Source organism: Bactrocera dorsalis, chromosome 3 (genome assembly GCF_023373825.1).
Source record: "Bactrocera dorsalis isolate Fly_Bdor chromosome 3, ASM2337382v1, whole genome shotgun sequence".
Classification (NCBI taxonomy): Eukaryota; Metazoa; Arthropoda; class Insecta; order Diptera; family Tephritidae; genus Bactrocera; species Bactrocera dorsalis.
Genome location: NC_064305.1, coordinates 85,111,348 through 85,132,672, shown reverse-complemented (window position 1 = coordinate 85,132,672; position 21,325 = coordinate 85,111,348). Strand labels below are relative to the sequence as shown.

Below are 21,325 nucleotides of genomic sequence, written 5' to 3'. Positions count from 1 at the left end.
TTGCACTTTTGTACTGCTTCGGCATTGTTCGTCTAATAGGCCTATAGATGTATGTATGTATGTATACCACATGTCCATATCTATGTATGGTAAATGAGTTGGTCGTGCTTGTAGGTGGATTAAGTGGATTATCGGTTACACCGAGTTTGGTTAGCCTTTTCCGTTATCGCTGTGGTTGGTATTAGTACAGACACTAGTGGGTCTTACATTTACTTGTATGCTCGTATAGTATTATATATGTATGTATGTATGTGCTGTCTCGGTGTGGTTAGTAACGGCTTCACCTTTGCCATTATCCTTTCACATAATCCGTTCATATTGCACCGAAGGTTATAAGCTACTGTGCAATTTTGCACGGTCCAATCAAGTGGGCAGCTGCTTTTGAAGGTGCAAATAATTGGCATTTCATTTTTCAATTCTTGGAATACTGTTAGTTTTGTAGATATAACAGAAAAATTTAAATATTTTTTAGATTTTGAGCCTAAAATAATTATATGAACTATTGTGTTCAGCGTACATCTAAGTATGTCCCGCAGAGTATATGGACCCTAGACTAGTTTAAAAAAAATCAGTTTCCTTTGAATTGACCGCTACTGTTTTAATACTTTTTTTTGATATAAATATTACACTTTTCGAAAAAAAGTACTCACCTGTCGAACTTGCTTGTATTGCTCTTCGAAGCTCCAGGCATTATTTTGCTGCGAAGAATTGGAAGCTTCGCTGGATGTGGAAGAATTTGAGGCGGGGTTAACTAAAATCATTAATACAATAAAAAGAAACATGTAAAAGTGAGTTTTAAAATAGTCGAAAAAGTTTTTTTAATTAAAGTTTTGAATACAAATTTTTTAATTATTAAATTTTATTTTTTTTTTAATTAAATTTTAGAATTACAAATTTTTTTAAATTATTATAATTAAATTTTTAACTACTCACCGTCCTTCGAGCTCGGCGCCGTTGGTGAGGTGAATGAGAAGCCGCCATTACCGCTACTTGCACCGCCAACACCACCACCACCAACGCCACCGACACCACTGCCCATACCGGGGCCGTTACCGCCGCTACCGTTAGCGCCACCAAGCAAACCGTTGCCACCATTCGTCAAACACGACGCTCCACTCACGCCCACATTATTGCCACCAGTGTGTTGTGAATTTTGTGAATTGCCATTGGCAACGCCAATGCTGCCACCAATACCGCTGCTACCGCCCCCCGCTTGTGCGGCTAGGCTCTGTGCACGATGCTCGAACTGGGCTATCGATGTGGGCGGCAGTGAGAATGCGGGATTTAAGCTGCTGGGTAATAGATTTTGCCCAAAGGCAGCCGCATGCGCAGCAGCCGCGTAATCTTGTTCCTGAGCAATGAAAGAGAGAGAACGTTAGTTACATTATTTGTGTGGGTGTCCAAAGTCAAAGTCGGTTATGGGTATAGGTGATAGGAATTAATAATTTCGATTAGATTGATATCGAACCATCTATTTCTTGGGTATTCAGGCCTTATATAGAGTGGACGTCAAGAGAATGTCATCATTTTCATTGATTCTTTTACTCCAAACTAGTTGCCCTTTATTCGGGAAAGCATTACCTAAAGGCTTAACTGAGACCTTCGAAAAAGAATACCCTTACGCTTGAAATTCTATGAAACTTATACCGCTGCGAGATTCTTCTGAACTCCGAGTAAATCGTGAGGGATCCTCTGTACTACACGCTCTTAGCAGAATCAATCTCGATGCACTTGTAGATGCTCTGAATGGACACTAGGTTAGGTTAGGTTAGATGGCTGATCAAAGATCGCACGTGGAGGCCATAGAATAGAAGAACTTCTGTCTTCGAACTTATAAATTAGCAACACGCTTAGCCAATAAAAAGTGCACGGACGTTTAATTTCAGCTCGATGGGATGTCTGATTTCGTCGAGCACTTGCGTTTCCCCATTCTCCATTGAAAATGAGGTGTTTTAGGTTTGATTCAACCCCAAGACCGTCCACTGCAGTTACGACTGCTTCCGGCAGGACGTTATCGAAAGCTCCTTCAATATATAGGAAGGTCCCAACAGCAAACTCCTTAAACCTAATGGCTTCTTCAAGCCATGACACGATAGTATGCAGGACAGTATCTGCTGATTTGCCTTTACCATCGCCTGGGAATGCGCCCCTTAAGTACCAGTCCATCAGTCTCTGCAGAGATATTAGTAAAAAGGAGATGAGGCTGTCGGACCACTAATCAATAAGTGAACATCCGGTGCGATTGGTTGTCTTGTCGGTCGCTTTCTTGCCAAAGCAGTCTGGAGGAAGGCAAGGTGGGCACATCTAGATACTTTCTTTCCTATTGCCCAACCATTGCCAGGCTGAGATTGAAATATCTCGGTAGACATATCTTCGGCGTTGGTCAGCAATCAAAAAATGTGGGGTTGCGAAAGCCGTATGGTCTAGAGTGGAACATAAAAGGTCCATGGAATTACTCGATCTTAACAAAGTTCACATTTCCGCAATAAAAGGTGTCACAACTGGGTATTTTTCCATTGGCACTGTCATGGTGGAGCAGCATGGCATCAAAGTATTAGAGAGGAAGATTAGTGGGAAATATCTTGATAATTTCTCCTCCACTGTCCAGCTTTTGCCAAACTAAAGTTGAACATCTCGGTTGTCATGCTTGGCCTCACGAAGAAACCTTTTTACCTAATCTATCATAAATTTTGTGAACCTAGCGAAGTCTAGGATCTAGAGATCCATTTTTCATAGATCGTGAGTGCCATAAAAGGCCAAGTGAGATGCAGCAGACATTTTTTGAAGGCGCCAGTTTACTAAGATTGTGTTTGTGTCCCGTAATTTCGGGATTTTCAAAAAGAGATTTCGGTATCCCTAAATTTCTTACAAGCGACAGTTTGATGTGAGGGTATGTGTTAGAGTGCCCTTACTCGATCCCGAAATTGCAGAATCTTAAAACTTCGACTTCGGGATCCCAAAATGTTTGCTTTTTTTTTGTAAAGCAACACTTTAAATCGATTTTTGTGTTTGCATTTACTGGATCCCGCAATTTCGGGATTTCCAAAATGCGTTTTCGGGATCCCGAAATTTTTATAAAGTGTCAGTGTAATGACAGTGTTTTTTTATGTGAACATTTACAGAGTCCCAGGATTTCGGGATTTTCAAAAGGCTGAGATGATCAACCCTGCGACCCAAACTAACCAGTATGATGTGAATGAGATCAAAGTCAAGATTAAGTTAATTGACAATCTAGATTAGAAGCACAAAAAGAGATTAAACTCTCCCAAAATTTGTTTAAGGGATCTTAAGTTTTTTGAATACATGACAAAGGATTTCTGTGATCGCGAAAGAATGAAAGGAAAACGTAATTTTGAGCAAAAAATTTGAACAAAATTTGAATTTGATTTTAGGTTATGTGTATAAGATTTCTTTTTCACCATTAGACTCACCTTGAAATCACGAACTTGCATCTTTAACTTCTCCAGGACATCGTTGTGTGGTAGATTTGGAATGCCATGTAGACCGCTGATGCCCATGAAATTGCTGAGCGCATTTAGCGGATGATTTGTGGGGAACTGGTGATGATGACTGAAAATACAACAACAACAAAGCGGGAAAACAAGGAAAATTATTTTATATTAACAACAAAGTCAAGAGCAAAGGATAATTTCTGCTAGAATTCGCACTTAATTAATTTACCTCATTTGAAGATCACCGTGATGATCGGGACTGCGCACACCCATACCACTGCCAACACCAAGACTGACACTGCCGGCGTTGCCACCAAAACTCATATCACCAACAAATGTATTGTTGCTGTGACTGTTGTTATTGTTATTGCTATTATGATTATTGTTATGAATATTTCTGTTTTTGTTGTTGCTGTTGCTGCTATGTTGGCGTTTCAATGTTGCGACATTCAAGCGTGTTGCACGAATTACATGATGATCGGCATCGATAGAATCACAATCGCGTATATCATCATCGGATGCGACGTCACGAGACTGTAAATAAAAATGCGGAGAAAATAAATAATGAGAAGAAGAAGAGGAAGAGGAAGCAGCAGCCAAAGAGTTAAGAACAAATGGCATAAAGTGATTATTAAATTGATTGCAATCATTTGGTGCAACATGAAAACACATTAAGACTAGACGCACACACACACAGGCATACACACACGCATACACAGGCTACGAAGCGCATACATAAAACACGCGCAGAAACATTTCTAGCAGCAAAACAAATGAAGCACTTAGAACGACAAACAAATCGAACGACACTCTGGAAGCAGTCAGCGTCAGCGGTGGTGAAGAGCAGACTGGGGTTGTGGCAGCATAGAGCACCAGCGCACACTGAGGTCGCGTAGATTCCAGCTAACGATCGATCAACATTTGCAACCCACTGCGACAAGTCGAGTGCAGTTGTTATGTTCAACATTTAGCATTCTACATGCAACATGCCACAGCAATGAGACGGCAGGCGACAAGCAACAGGCTATGTGGCATATGAACGCTGTGCTCAAGCGTCACTTTAGCAAAATACACATTTCTTATTACACTTTAACGCAAATTATTCTGTTTGCCACATTTTTTTGTATTCTTTCATTCTTCCACTATTCACTTCCTTCCACATGCATTTGCGGCATAATCGAATTCAAACGTGATTTTTGCATAAATTGCCAACAATTTTAGATTGTCGCGCAGCCGCATCATTATAATCGTCATCAACAAGACTGAACGGTCAACGGATCTTAAAAATTGACTGCAGAACATTGCTGTGCTCTTGTTGCTGTCGCTGTTGTGTTGCATTGGTAGACCATTAATGAGTTATGATCGACATGCTAGCACTCTTTGCTTTTTTTGTTAGCGACAGTTTAATAAGATGGTTGTATTTGTGTTTGCATTTCCTGGATCCCGAAATTTGTGGATTTTCAAAAATCGATTTCGGCATGCCGAAATTCCTAGAAAGCGCCAGTTTACTGAGAGGGTTTGCATTTATTGGATCCCGAAATTTCGGGATTTTCAGGAAACGATTCCGGGATCCCGATATGTTTTGAAAGCGACATTTTAAAGAGATTTTTTTGTGGGCAATCCGAATTTTTGTGATTTTCAAAAAGCGATTTCGGGATCCCGAAATTTTTTAAAGCGCCAGTGTACTGAGAGTGTCGTATTTGTGTTTGTATTTACTGGATCCCGTAATTTCGAGATTTTCAAAAAGCGGTTTCGGGATCCCGAAATTTTTTAAAATCAACAGTTCAGTGTGAACGTCTTCTTTTTGCGCATTTAAGGAATTCCGAAATTTGGGGATTTTCAAATAGCAGTTTCGGGATCCAGAAAATATTACAAAATTTTTTTATTGTTCTATTTTTTTATCTTATTAAAATTGTTCAGTTTTATGGTGTCTTATGTGTATATAAATAAAAAAAAATATCTCGAAATTCGTTTGTTAAATTTCATAATTTAGCTTCAATTTAAAATAAGTTTATTTAAGTATTTCAAAGTATTTTTACACAAAATTTGTTGCATTATAACTATTTTTAAATTTCATTTTCGAGTTATAACCCCAAAATTAAAAATCTAAATCTCACGACCGTTTCGATAACACTGACTTTTGATCACTCTTTTTAAGTTTTTGACATTTATACAAAATATTTATTATATAATATAATTTTAGCACTCGTCTGCATTGCAATATTTGGTCTAGGGGAATCGCGCCATAAGTAACAGCGCCTAATGAGTTCGCCTTTTCTTACTCGACTCTTTTGCGAAGTCTGTTTATTATTAGTTTCTTCATATTTCAAGAACTTGTGCCAAATTCATTTAGCGTTCGTTGAACTCGCAAAGGCGATGCCTAAATATTGCTTGGTTACAACATACTAAATTTGTATAAATACATGATGTATGATGTATAATGTCACACGCACTGTTTCCCTTCGTCACTCAAATATGCATACAAATGTACATATGTATGTATATGTACATATGCATATGATATACATATGTATCAAACATATATGCTAAGCATTTTCGACTTTTAAAATCATAATGGAAAATACGTACATACGTACGTCTTTCGTAGGTTTCCAGAAACTTAAAGATTGCAGAAACACGTAATTTGTATTGAAACCTCTCATAATTAGCAAAAACATTGTCTCTGTTTTTCTTATATCGAGAGAAAGATTTTTCATGGAAGATGCCGTATAAAACAAATACTTTCTGTTTACAACCAACAAAAAATAGCTAAATTATAGAAGAAAGAAATTATAGACAGATCAGCTTCAATATCAGATTCATGCTGTACATGATATCTATTCGAGATCCTATGTTCTCCACATAGGATCCATGTTTAAAGCCACAAGTTGCTTACACCGAATTCGCACCGAACACGTTTATCCAGGATATTTGTTTCATGACAATAAGCAAAATATACATATAATAGCAATAGTCTGTTCTCGAGCCTCAGCCCACTTCTACTTTCTTTCCTGCAAATACTTGGTTATACTTTGAGGTCGGCTATGTATCGATTTTGCTGTTGGTTTCGATGAGCAAAAGTTAAAGCCTGACAAAAAAACGTTTCTAAAATAAGTATACCTTGAAAAGGGTATATGTATTTCATTTGCCACGTGAAGTGAAATGCCATATTCAATATATTTATGCATTGTAAAAAAAGTACCCAGAATCGAGTGGTACAATGCCTTCAAAGATGGTCGAGAGATCGTTGAAGATATGACTTTCTGAACGAAAATATTAAAAAAGTGAAGGATATGGTTTTTGTAAATCGTGTGGCAAGTATTAGAGAGATGGCAAGTGAGCTCGACATCGACTCGTCCCGATAAAGCTCAATTTTTTTTCAAAAAGAGTACCGTAAACCGGTCTCTTTGGACATGCTTGATCCTATGAATTCCGATCCCACATTCATGGAAAACATTATAACTGCCGATAAGACATGGGTTTATGAGTTCTGCATGCAAACAAGTCAAGAATCATCGGAAAAAAACGAGCCGAAATCAAAAAACCAGAGGCACAACGGTCAATAAGGAGTTCTATTTTGCCACGGTATTGATTTGGCTCCGTGTGATTTTTCTTGTTCCCTAAATTGTCGCTCCGTGGAACCTTTTTTCAGTCGAACGAAGAGATAAGATTTGAGGTAAGGAAGAGGAAGGAGAGAGGCCGGGAAAAAAGTTGTATGGCAAAATTGTAGCTAATATAAAGATCTAAAGATCTTGTATTTACACCTTTTTCACTTAACCTCAAAATTTATGTTAAAAAAAACGAATATCAAAGTATTTTTTTCGTAATTTTTTATATCTTTCGTTTCCAATAGAAAAAATTAAAACAAATTTAAAAATCCCAGTTTGCATTTACTCATTACTATATTTTTTTTACATAATTAACGATATAAAAATCTAATAACCAAAAATGTAATAAAAATTGTAAGTGTGTCAAGAATAAATTTTTCAACTGCGCAAAAAATTCAATTGCACCCAGCTCAGATTCAGCTATAAACAATCATTTCACATAAACACACATATGTACCATCAAATAGTGGGTATGATGAATTAACACCAAAATACCAACACTTTTAATGCAAAAAATACTTTCGACCCAAAAAAGCTGCAAAGTTTGCATTTTTTAAGCTGAAATCAATTAAATCAATAGAGTTGAAATATAAATCATCAATCGTTAGTTCATTTGGCATGCAGCCGCAGACAAGTGCCATGCACAATGGCAGAGATTTGCAACACCAGTGCTGCGCCAAAGCAACAACAGCAACGGCTAAGACATGGAAATGCCAAGCAGCAAATTAGCTAGACAACAACAACAATCGGACTAGGGCTAACAAAGCTGGCTACAAGCCGACAGCCAAGCGAACAATCAACTTATTAGCTTAATGCCGCCACCTTCCACGCTCACGGCAGCAGCGTCAGCGTCTGAGGCGGCGGCTGCAATAAACTTCCTACTAATCAATGTTGGCTGCTTGATGAGCCAAGCTGCCCAACTACACGTTCATATACATACATATAGATAGCTGTATATGTAAAGCGTTGCAATGCCAGACAAGCAGCGGCTCTAGCGCTTAGGATTTAGGTTTACGGAATCTCGATCGTTGCGCTCGGTAATACTCGTCTGCGATGGCGACGGCGACGTCTGCTTATTACAACTGTTATTATGTATGAGTATATATATCTATGTATGTATACATGTGAAGTCATTTATGTGTAAGTGTTGCACATATGTTGCAATGTGTTGATAGTTCAAATTTGTTGATCACATCGCAACCACTTAGCATCTCCACCCATCCTTTCGGCAGTGTCTGGTATCCACTAAGTATAAATACATATCTAGATATACATACATACATACATATATGGTAGTTTGGTGATGTGTATGTATATATGAGTGTAAGTAAATTTTTACAGACATAATAGTGGAACCATATGGAAATGTGTGAAGTTGGAACGATCAGAGCGCGCACAATGATACCTAATCGATGACCCAGTAAACCAAAAATGAAAGGATATTGGTACATTGATCTCAAACAGAGCTAGACAGGTATCAAATTGTAATGGGTAATCGATTTCGAGGTTCCCCACTTAACAAAAACACAACATGAAATCTTCAAATTTAATCTGGAATGTTTATTATCATTCGAAAGAATTTTTATTTTTGTAAGATTATCTCTTTCAAATGTTGTCCGCGGCTACGTCTCAGACGGTCCAACTGTTGAGTCCAATTTTCGATTACTCGTTCGAGCATTTCGACTGGTCACGGGGATTGACACGCGTAATGTTTTGCTCCAAGGACTGAATCGAAGCGGAATTGTCCGCAGAGACTTTAGACTTTACATATCCCAACAGGAAAAAGTCTAACGGTATGGTATCATACGATCTTGATGGCTAATCGAGCGACCCAACAGGTGAAGTTATCTGCTCACCGAAGTGTTCTCTCAATAAATAAATTGATTAATGCGATGTGTGGAAAGTGTCGCCGTCTTGTTGAAACCCAATGTCGCCGAGATCACGAGCTTCAATTTCAAGCATCAAATTGTTGGTTTTCACATTGACGGTTACGTTCTCACCGGCTTCATTTTTGATCCATCGGACCACAAACCACACCAAATCGTTGTTTTTTCAGGATGAAATAATAGTTCGTGAAACTCTTCAGCTTGCTCTTCGTCCCAAATGCGGAAAATTTTGCTTGTTTTCTTGAGCCAGAAATGGGCATCATCGCTGAAAAAAATTTGGTTCGAAAACGTCGGATCTTCTTGGAACTTTTCTAGAGTCTCTAGAGCGAAGAGATGTGTCTTGGGAAGGTCAAGCGGATTCAGTTCTTATCTTCGGTGCAGTCGAAGTTAACAAGCTCTTTTTATTAAAATATTTTATTTCGCATTATCCTTTCGGCTCACTTGGTTGCCACAGCATGTTGCAAGTTGTTGCGCCTGCGCTGTCTGTGTGTACCTTGTTGGTCGACAAGTTGGTTGACCAGTTGACCAGTCGACATGCTTGCCGTAGTTATATTACTCACAATGTTGTTGTTATTGCGCTTTATGTTGCTGTCGTTGTTATTACTGTTAATGTTGATGTTGTTGTTGTATTGCAATGTTTTTATTTTCGCCGTTTATGCTTGAAGTGCAGAGAGGTGCAAATTAAGCGCAACTGTGACTATTGCAAATTGGGAATTTTCAATTTAAATACGAAAAATGCATACGCGAAATATCCAGCGAACAAGCGGGCAACAACAACAACAGCAGCAATGGCAAGCGACGGTTAGCCCATTAATGGCATTTGGCATTTAGAGCCTGTTGGTCAGATCAACACCGCCTTTTGCCGCATGGCTAGCAATATGACAACAACAATAACAATAATGTCGGCCAGCAGCTGCGTCGATTCATGCTCGGCTTTGTTGCAACCACACACACACTAATACATACAGCACATGTGTTAAATACCAATAATAGCGAACAAGCAAGCGAGCCTCTGACTAACCGACCGAACGGTCAGCCGATGGATATCGTCACCTTCCGTCGTCGTGCCATGTGCTTTACCGGCTGCTCGCCCGATTGATTGCAACTCTGCGGCTTTTGAATATTTTTCGAATATTCCAACGAATGCTTTGAAGTTTCGCGCGAATTTTGCTGCAACGAACGTTTATGCGAACTAAAGCAGACAAAGTATTGAACAGCAGCAACAACAACAACTGGCAACAAGTAGCAGCAGCCAAGCGTTAACTACCGTTCACACATTGCGCCGATCGTGAAGAACAAGTGCAACAGCGTTCTGGTGACGGCTGAATGCCAGTCTAGCTGACCGCTTGACTGGTTGACTGATCATCCAGCGCGCGGTTGTTTCATTTCGGCCAGCCCAGTGGCTTTTGGCTCTTCCCCGACTGTTGGTGGTGGCATAAGCTAGCCCTTGAACTGGCCAAGATTATTAGCACGAAATTCTGCGCGCCACGATGTAAGAGCGAAACCAGACGTATTGTGACGACAATGGCGAATTGCCCTTCAAAAAATAACAAAAACAAAGAACAACAACATAAAGAATAGCTGTATGATACATCTAAGAAAAAATTTATCAGAAGGAGTTTGAGTGCTCAACTGATTAGCTGCTTAGCAACAGTTGAGCTGATGCTGAAAGTCATGCAGAGGAAGACTGAAATTGAGTTCCAAATGATAGCAATAAAATATTTTAATTATTTCAAACAAAAAAATGCAAATTGTATGTACTTTTTTTAATTCCTAATATCTAAACGAGTCCTACTTGAATTATATAATTACACAAATATTTTTATTATTTTCCTTATATGTAGAACTCACAGCTTTTAGTGAATCTTGAAAGACATAAAAACTGATCAATCGAAATCTAGTTTTTGTACGGAAAACTTTTTTACTTGAAGAGATATCTTTACCAAATTTGGAACAGATTAGTCTTCAAGGAAACGCTATAACCTCCGAAGAAATCGTTCATTTTCGACGACGATAGCATATAGCTACCATAGACCCTGAACGGTCAAAATCATGTCCTTGTATGGAAAAAATTCTGATTTGAGAAGATATCTTTATGAAAGTTGGCATGGATTATTATACAAGGCAGCATTACAACCTGCGGAGAAATTGTTCAGATCGAAGCACTATAACATATAGCTCCCATACAAACTGAACGGCCAAAATCATGTCCTTGTATAGAAAACTTTTTTATTTCAGGAGATATCGTCACGAAATTTTACCTGAATAATTATCCAAGACAATGCTACAATATCCAAAGAAATTGTTCAGATCGAACGACTATAGCATAAAGCTGCCATAAAAACTGCACAATCAAGCTCAAGTTCTTGTATGGTAAACTTTCTTATTTGACAAGATATCATCACGAAATTCGGTATGGCAGCTTGACCAAGTGAAATCTATAATCTCCTGAAAAACTTTTCAGATCGAACGACTATAGCATATAGCTGCCATAGAAACTGAACGAAGAAAACCATGTCGTTATATGGAAAACTTTTTTATTTCAAGAGATATCTGCACGAAAGTTGGTATGATTGAATTTCGAAGGCAACGGTACAATATCCCAAGAAATTATTTAGATCGGACCACAATAGCATATAGCTGCCATATAAATTGATCGATCAAAATACAGTACTTGTCTATACAACTTTTTTATTTGACGAGCTATCATTACGAAAATCGGTATGGGTAATTGTCCAAGGCAACGCTATAGCTTCCAAACAAACTTTTTAGATCGGACTACTATAGCATATAGCTGTCATACAAACTCACCACTCGGAGCAAGTTCATGTATAGAGTCTTTTGTATTTGGATACCTTTTCCAAAGCTTCCGTGGAACTGAAGTTTTGTTTTTTTTCATGTTTATATATCGCATGGTTCTAAATTACATATTTTTTGGAAATATGAGCCTACTATTTGTTAAATATTTATCAAAACTTTCAACTATAAAAAATAATACTTTTGACACTTTGTGACGACTACCTTCTTAAAAATTAATACATTTAAGGAAAAGAAATCATTTTCAGTTCCTTTAAAAATTCAGTTGTTTATATTTTCAAGATAAGTAGTTATTATAGTGGAACTAGCCACTAGAAATCACCGTGAGTAATTGCCATCAATATTTTTATGGTCACAAAAATCACATAAAATCAAGCAAATCAGAAACGGAAATTTATAACGGTTTTTTAACACACCACATTAAATTACAATAAATTTTTTTTATATAATTTCTATAAAATCAAGCGATTGTGTGACTGGAGCCGGAAAATCACATTGATTTATTTACACACACACTTAATAGAAAGTGCAAACAAGCACATATACTCTCGATCATACATATGTACTTATATGTATGTAAATATACATACATACCTACATATGTACATATGTACATACAAATCAACATTTGATTTTATCGCAATTCAATTATTAACATCGTGGAACAATTCTAACCTACAAACTGACACATAAATTGCAATAATGTAATGCATTGCAGCTACAAGCCGTACAAATGTTAAAAACACATACAAACACGAACATTTACATATGTATGTCCGCATGTATACAACTAAGTAATTGCACTGCGACAACGTGCATACATTGCTTCTTCTTTCTTTTATTTTAATTTATTAAGCAACATTATATTTTCCAACAAATAAAACTAAAAATACTTCGGCACTCACCTCGGCGCCTGTTGATGCATGTGTGTGTGTGCATCTGTGCCGCTCGCAACGTGAAAAATTTAATTTACATGAAACTTTAATTATCATTTGTGCCAAAAGCGTTGCGATAAAGCACACACACACATACAAATATTTATTGCTACCTACATGGCGCATTCACACACACACATGCCCACCAACCGTCAATTGCTGGTGTATGTGTGAGGTGCATTTCGTTTTGGGGCCATGCGCTGGCCGACGGCGCTGCTCATGAGTACGAAGTGTGGAGGCGATAAGGCAACGCGCTTTAATGACTTTTAATATTAATGAAAATTTATTTAAATTTTATCGACAAATTCGTACTACATGTGTTATGTGTATATAACTACATACATATGTACGTTTATTTATATATACATACATATGCACCTGTGGGCACAACAACTGCATGCAAGTAAATACTAACAACCAAAATCTACTGTCAGCGAATTTGTCGCCACATTTTTCCTACAGGGTCTTTACTAATCGCCCACAAATTATATTGCAGTATAAAAATTCATATTTTTATATGCGTGTGTGTGTTCGTAGTTGCTCGCCCATTGCTGCTTTGACATTTTATCACCGAAATGCACGCCGGCATAAATAAAATAATTTACTATTTTGTACTAATTACAAAAAATGTGTTGCATAAAAGTTTAATAGTGTTGCGAAAGTGTCGTTGCATTTTTCTTTATTTTATTTTAAACGGAAAATCCATTATGATTTTGAAATTTAGACGCAATTTCCTTTGCTAATTGCTCGAACATTTTTATTTCGAAAATTATATTATCGAAATTTTAGTGGATTTTTGAGCTTTCGCTGTAGTTACATATTTCTTATATTAACTGATCAGGTCCGAGCGGACTGAAAAATAGTATGTATTTGGATTTCTCAAATCATATTTTTATTTTTTTTTTTAATTCAAAAGTGATGATACTTTATGCTTCGGTAATTTTTTTTCAAAATTTTATCTTTTAAAACGCTCGGTTGAACATTTGGAGGATAGAAGATGGAGCCATGTGTTGAAGTTCACGCATGTGAAGAAAGTTCTCTTGGGAGTGGCCAGAAACGATTGTTACATATGGTCAAGCAGCTCATGACTTCCGGCCTTAGACCAAGTATCCTCTGGATAGCCAAAAAAACATCTGTTTGAAGACCAGCTAAGGTGAGAATCATTCCTACCCAGGATTATGCGCAATTTCTTTTTCATGTTGGAAAGATATATGCAAGTCGTCCAGCTGTGCTCGCTATTCGTTGAATAGTTGAAAGTTTCGAGCGTACTATTTCTTTATATAAAGTTGCAAGTGTCAATAAGACAAAGAACTGTTCACAGTAAAGAAAATATTGCTGCCGTTCAGGCAAGCGTTGCTGGAGACCGTAATTTAACGATTTCAAGACGTTCTCAAGATTTGGACTTGCCGTCAGACCACAGTAAACGTCATGAATTTGCTGATTCTGCCTTGGAACAACCTAAAAACGATAACGGTTTTCTTAAGAAAAATTATCTACTGTGAGGCTCACGTTCAGCTGAGTAGTGGGGTAAATAAACAAAACTGTCGATTCTGTTGCAAAGAAAATACACAAATCATGAACAACCATTATATTCACCTAAATTGACAGTTTTGTATGGCTTTTGTTCTGGTGATATCATCGGTCCATCGGTTTTTCGAAATGAAGCCGGTGCCACCGTTACTGTTAATGGAATGGCGGCATAGATCGATGATAACCAAATTTTTATGGCCGCAACTGAAAGCAGTTGATCTTGACAACAGCTGTTTCCAAGAAGACGAGACTACGTGCCACACAGCACTTGCAGCAAGCAAATTATTGCAAGAAAAGTTTGAAGATTCGATTATTTCAAGAAACTGTGTCATTGAATGGCCGCCAAGATGTTGTGATTTAACTACATTAGACTACTTCTTGTGGTGTTATTTGAAGTCACTTGGGTGTAGTAATAAACAAGACGTTCTTCAAACTTTATAAGGGTAAGGATTATTGAACGTGCCATTCATGACATAAGACTTGATTTAGTGGAAAAAGTACTCGAAAATCGGGTCCATCAAATGTTTCTGCAAAAAAAGTCGTGAAGGCCAGTTGAATGATGTTATTCTTAAAACTTAGTAGTATCGATTGTACGTAGGCTGCTATATATATTTCTGGCCTAACAATGAAAATAGGAATATTTACCAACGAAAATAGTTTTATTGTTTTTCAAAATATTCTCCATCAAGATTTATACACGTTTGCATGCGCTCAAACCAATTTTCGAAGCACTTTTTACACTCCGATTGAGACACCTCAAAACATGGATTTTGAATGCTTCAACAGCATCTTCTGGCGACGAAAATCGTTGACCACGCTTTTTTTTCTTAATGTGTGGGAATAAAAAGAAGTCATTGGGTGCCAAGTCAGGGCTGTACGGCGGATGACCCATCAATTCGACGTTTTGGCCGGTCAAAAAGGCGTTGGTTTGAGCCGATGTGTGAGAACTCGCATTGTCATGGTGCACAATGATTCGTCTTCTCTTGTCCGTTTTTCGAATTTCTCCGAAGACTTCAGGCAAACAAATGGTGGTGTACCGCTCAGAATTGACCGTCCTACGTTGCTCAAGCGGAACAGTCGCCACATGACCAGTTTTGCAGAAGAAACAGGCGACCATTTGCTTCGAAGTGCTTCTTCCACGAACAACTTTCGTTGGATTTGGCTCGTCTTGGAAGACCCACACGGTCGATTGCTGTTTTGTTTCGGGCTCATACGCATTGATCCATGATTCGTCACCTGTGACAATCTTATAAACGTCTTTTGAAGCACCGCGATCGTATTTTTTAAGCATTTCTTTATACCAATCCACACGAGCCTTTTTTGAGCGATTGTCAAATTGTAAAAACCCGTCAAAAATCAAGATCATGTTGACAGTGTTGTTCGATTATCGAGGTATGACACTCCTCGAATTCTTTCTAACATTCTTCGTGAGTTTTTTGCCAAATTTTCAACCAATATCACGCCCCAACCACAGTATTCGCTTTTGTTCCGTGTGAGTTCTGGCTTTTCTGCAAACTCAAACTACCACTTCTGGGATACCGTTTTGAGTCAATTGAAGTTACTAAACGTAAATCGCTGCGCGCGTTGAGGGTTATTCGGGAAATTGACTTTAACAACTGTTTCGAATATTGGAAACATCATTGGCTTGGCTTTGAGGGTGACGACATAGCTTTTGAGGAGCAAATTAAGAATTTTAGAATTATGAACTAAGTCTTACTAGTTTTTGCCCATAGTAGTATAGTTATATAGTTATATGCAATAAAAATTTGTAAGTTTTATTACTCATCCAACTAATATAATAAATCAGTCTGTAATCACTGGATAAATTGCATTTTCCACGAAAAACTACAAATTTCCGAACAAAGTGCGATATTGAAACCCGAGAAAGTGCACATAAAATTTTGAAAATCAATTCTCACAACATACTATATGCATATGAACGCATTGAACGCATAATTGTCATGGCATTGCTCACTATGAAGTGTAATTAAATACAATACGCAAGAAAAAAGTACGAGCAACGCAATAGAGGCGATAATAAATCCAGAAAAAGGAAATTCCATATAAAACCCTTGAAACATTGTCCGTATTATAAGCGGGGAAAATCACTTACTACCGAAAATAGCAGCAATCTCTGTGTGTATAATGAAAAGGATTTCGTGAAGGTACGGTACTTTAGTGACACGACAAAGGCAATGCGCAGGCGCAGGCCGCCAACGCGTTAATACGAGATTGAGCGCGACCAATTTAGCGGCAGCCGACAAATTTAGACGGAAGACAAATTTATATATGCGGCTGTTTTCAATTTAGGTACTAAAAGTTGTTGTTTGTTCAATGTCCTATCAGCGCCTTCTAGATGCCTTCCAGATCTTTCACTATGCCGTTTCTTGTCTCGTGTTAATCTTTGCATAAAAGTAGCTGGAGAATCAACCACATTGCAAGAATGTTACTTTATCTACTTAGTTACTTATAAATACATGCAAACACACATAAATATGTGTATGCGTCGCCATTTTGCTTTGGCCGCCTGTCGGACTGCGCGTCAGCCTGCCTTCGACAAAGGACAATCAAATGCCGATTTCTCTTCATTATTCATGCAAATGAAAATAGTTTGATTGTTCACGCAGGCGCAACGTGCCAACAGGATCATCGCATTATGCACGAAGGATAGAGATTATATACCGCTGACGACACTAACACACATACACACACTTACATCCATACAAACACACATATATTCAGCCATTCAGATATGCATTTATATGCAATGTAGGTATGTATTATATATAGTTACTGTTAGTATCTGTGCATATTATTACACTGCGAAGGATCATTTGATTTTCCTAGAAACACAACAACATTTTACAACAATAATAATAACCGTACTAGCGCATTAAATGTGTGTCTTTCCGCTTTTAGCCGCAAGGATCAACTACAGACGCACTTAAACATATGTATGTGTGTGCGTGTGTGCAGGGTATAACAAGCAGCAGATATCGCAAACTGGGCCTGACACATCGGCCTTTGTTTGGCGGCATTGTTGTGAGGCATATCGAAAACAGATTGAGTTCTTCAACTTATTTTATGGTTATATCTGCTTGTTTTTGTTGTTGTTGCCATTGTTGGTTTAATGTGCGTTGGATTAGTCGTAAATTTTCACAAAAATAATAATATGCTCAAGTATTTTATGGGCATTTGAAATGTTGTATGGAAATTTTTTGAATATCTAAAAGACAAAAACAAAAAAAACAAAAAAACTAAATAAAATGTGTACACATTATTGCATGTGTCTCCTTGGTTCACATATTTAAGATATAACATGTGCGATTAGAAAATGTGGGCAATACCCAAATCTAAGTAGCTGTAAGAAAGTTCTTATTACAAGGCTCTATGCCAGGCAATCAACCAGTGCGTTATTAACAAAAACAATAACAGGTATGGTACTTTAACGCTGCTGAAATCCTGGTTTAATAAAAATAAAAAAAATTAAATTAAATTAAAAAAAAATAAAATAAATTAAAAAAAAAAATAAAATAAAAAAAAATTAAATTAAAAAAATTAAAAAAAATAAAAAAAAATTAAAAAAATAAAAATAAATTTAAAAAATTAAAAAAATAAAAATAATATTTTTTAAAATTTAAAAAAATTAAAAAAAAATTAAAAAAAATAAAAAAAATTAATTTAAAAAATTTAAAAAAGAGACAAAAAAAGTTAAAAAAATATATGAAAATGAAAATATTTATTTGAATATTTTTTTAATTAAACAAATAATAATTAATTAAAAAAAATTAAGGAAAAATTAATTTCGTCGTCTTTACTTTATTGGTATTAAAACTTAGTAAATACTAAAAAAAAATTAGTTTATGTTTTTTTTTAGTTTAACAGCCATAAGATAATGTTTAATGACTGTAGGATATTTTAAAAAGCATATCTATTTTCATCGCTTTAAAAATAAAAAATTTTGGGAGTGTTTTTAAAGAAAACTACCATATTTTTTTTAATTTCGAACATATGAAATTTTTTTATTATTTCTTTATGCTTATCATAGACCGATATATAAATCTGCCGACTTTCAAAAAAAACTATTTTGCTTGTGCTATATCGACTTAGAATATTATCCAGCAAATAGTTTTGAAGTTATGGGCGTATTTATAAACAAATTTTATCTTAGATCGGTTTCCAAAACTCGAAACGGGCTTTGCGGAATGCTGTTTTCAAATATGATGAGAAAATTGCAGCGAAACAGCTTGGCCGATCGTCTTGAAATTTTTACACGACCTTCTTGGATATACTTGTCAGATAATTATCGAAAAATCAAGATATTGACAAAAATTTCAGAATTTTCTGAAAGTGAAAATTTAAAAAAATTACTTTTTTTGGGAAGCCACCATTTTGTTACAAATCCAAATTTTAACTAGTCCTTCCACCGCACAACGATGGTTTCAACGTCCATCGTCGAAAATTGCGATAAAATCGCTGAATTGGTCGAAAGAGACCGGCATGATAGCAGCCGTAGCATCGGTCAAGAGCTGGGCATGAATCATCAAACCGTTATAAACCATTTGAAGAAGCTTGGAGTCCCTAAGAAGCTCGATATATGGGTGCCACACGATTTGACGCAAAAAAACATCTTTAACCGTATCGACGCATGTGAATCGCTTTTGAATCGCAACAAAATCGACTCGTTTTTGAAGCGTATGATGACTGGCGATGAAAAGGGTCACTTACGATAACGTAAGGCGCAAACGATCGTGGTCGAAAAGCGGTGAAGCGGCCCAGACGGTGGCCAAGCCTGGATTGACGGCCAGGAAGGTTCTTCTGTGTGTTTGGTGGGATTGGCAGGGAATAATCCACTATGAGCTGCTCCCCTATGGCCAAACGCTCAATTCGGACCTGTACTGCCAACAACTGGACCGTTTGAAAGCAGCACTCATGCAGAAGAGGCCATCTTTGATCAACAGAGGCCGAATTGTCTTCCAACGCCAGGCCACACACACATCTTTAGCGACGCGCCAGAAGCTCCGGGAGCTCGGATGGGAGGTTGTTTTGCATCCACCGTATAGTCCGGATCTCGCACCAAGTGATTACCACCTGTTTCTGTCCACGGCGAACGCGCTTGGTAATCTGAAGTTGGCCACAAGAGAGTCCTGTGAAAATTGGCTCTCCGAGTTTTTTGCCAATAGGGAAGCGAGCTTCTATGAGAGGGGCATTATGAAGTTGGCATCTCGTTGGGAACGCGTCATCGAACAAAACGGCGCATATTTGACTTGAATCGCCAAACCAATTTTATGAACAATTGAAAATTCAATAAAAAAATATCGCAAGACTTTTTTGACAACCTAATATTTTTCTGAAATGAAAAATTAGATGAAGCTTTCTCTCCTTTCCAACACTATATGAAAACACACAATGTGATTGGTAGCCCTGGAGATATACGACTGCAACGACATCTATTGAAAAAATACGAAAAGGCGTTTTTGACTACCCAATATTATTCCACATTTTCAGAAGGACACAGCCGTAAATGTTAAAATATCATGATTTAAAGAAAATATATGTACATATATGTACATGAACCCTGTAGAAACATGAATGAATGGACCGAAATAATTTAGCTTAAAAATCAAAGAAATAAAGTAAAAACCCAATATTCAAAAATGCTAAAAATTCTAAAGATCTTTACACAATACAACGGAATTTTGCATTTTTCCTGCTGGTATGCTATTGAGAGAACTACTATACATATATAGGAACATGTTTGGAATACTCACTGGTTACAGTCTGGTGGCTGAACATGCCAGCACAATAAGACCGACAGATCGAGAATAATGCAGAAAATGTCAAGAACGAGGCATCAGAGAAACAATGGAGCATTTTGCAAAAACATTTGTAAGTCCCTCGGTATGAAACATTGAAAGAGGTAACGTTAGTGAGGCCCAAAAGTCTGTTGAAAATCGCTAAAGCGCAGACATCCTCAAAAATAACTGCTCCTCATGGACTTTGTTATGATACTCCGCTATTGCAAAGGACCAAAACTGTTCTGTACATGACTCATTAGCCTACTAGACTAACGTAACCTTATAAAATGAACTATGGACTGGTTGCACGATCAAATGAATTATTATTATGAGGACGGAAATCAAATTTTAAAACTTTTACGCTCTACTTATGCATATGTATGTATAAATAAATATGGTCATAAATATATAAATATGGTTTAAATATGTTTATATTTATGTATACCTATGTATGTAGATATAAATAAATGAAGTAAAATAATTGCAGTGTTCACATCATCCGCTCTTTCCGGATGCACCCCACAGTGTTGCTTTTGGGGACGGCGTCAGAGCGCGAAATTTTCTGCAAACGACTAATTAAATACATATATACTATATGTATGTATCCGCACACATCCGTAATGCTCTTTGTACAATCTGAATATTCATTTGAAATCACACATGCTAAGTTCAAATAAAATGAAACATACACACAAAGAAAAAAATTTTAAAATCTGGTATTTCTTTTCACGAAATTTGCATAAACTCGTTTGAATATACATATAATACTAATACTAATAAACTTGCATATCGTTTGTCTACGCAAAAAATAAGAAATAAAAAAATATTTATAATTTGCGAAAACACAATTCAAACAGACATATGTACATATGTATATATGATACATATTTCTATGCGAGTACTCCCAAATCAAACAATGGCTGCACTGCAAATGTGCAAAGTGCCAGACCGCGCGCTATAACGCCGCGTATAAGCGCCTGCGATTAGTTTAACCCCAAAGGCAATGGAGCGGAAAAAGAGTGAAACAATTGCGAAGAGCAAAAAGAAAATAAAAACAAACCAAAAGAGCCGCCAGAAACTGCAATGGCGAGCGCTTTCAGGCCGCAACAAAAAAAAGATACATATGGATATGTATGTAAGTATGCGTGTTTTAAGATACGATACACCCATATGGAAACATACATATTCATATATGCGACTAAATTGCAAATATGTGCAGTCAATATAAAATTTACATATTTTTTATGCTCATATGTATGCATTTACATACAGACATTCATATACATACATACATACATA

The 21,325-nt window shown here is 36.9% G+C and overlaps 1 protein-coding gene across 3 annotated transcripts in view; it reads right to left on the bottom strand.

Annotated features, from left to right (window-relative positions):
• Positions 1 to 21,325, bottom strand: part of LOC105227737 (protein dead ringer) — an 81,758-nt gene that overhangs the window by 43,327 nt on the left and 17,106 nt on the right. For all 3 annotated transcript variants that reach the window (XM_019990857.3, XM_019990858.3, XM_011207230.4), the window contains exons 2-5: positions 3,682 to 3,986; positions 3,432 to 3,570; positions 934 to 1,351; positions 651 to 751 (exon numbers count right to left, since the gene is read on the bottom strand). In XM_019990857.3, coding sequence (XP_019846416.2) covers positions 651 to 751; positions 934 to 1,351; positions 3,432 to 3,570; positions 3,682 to 3,986 — 963 coding nt within the window. The remainder of the gene's footprint in view (positions 1 to 650; positions 752 to 933; positions 1,352 to 3,431; positions 3,571 to 3,681; positions 3,987 to 21,325) is intronic.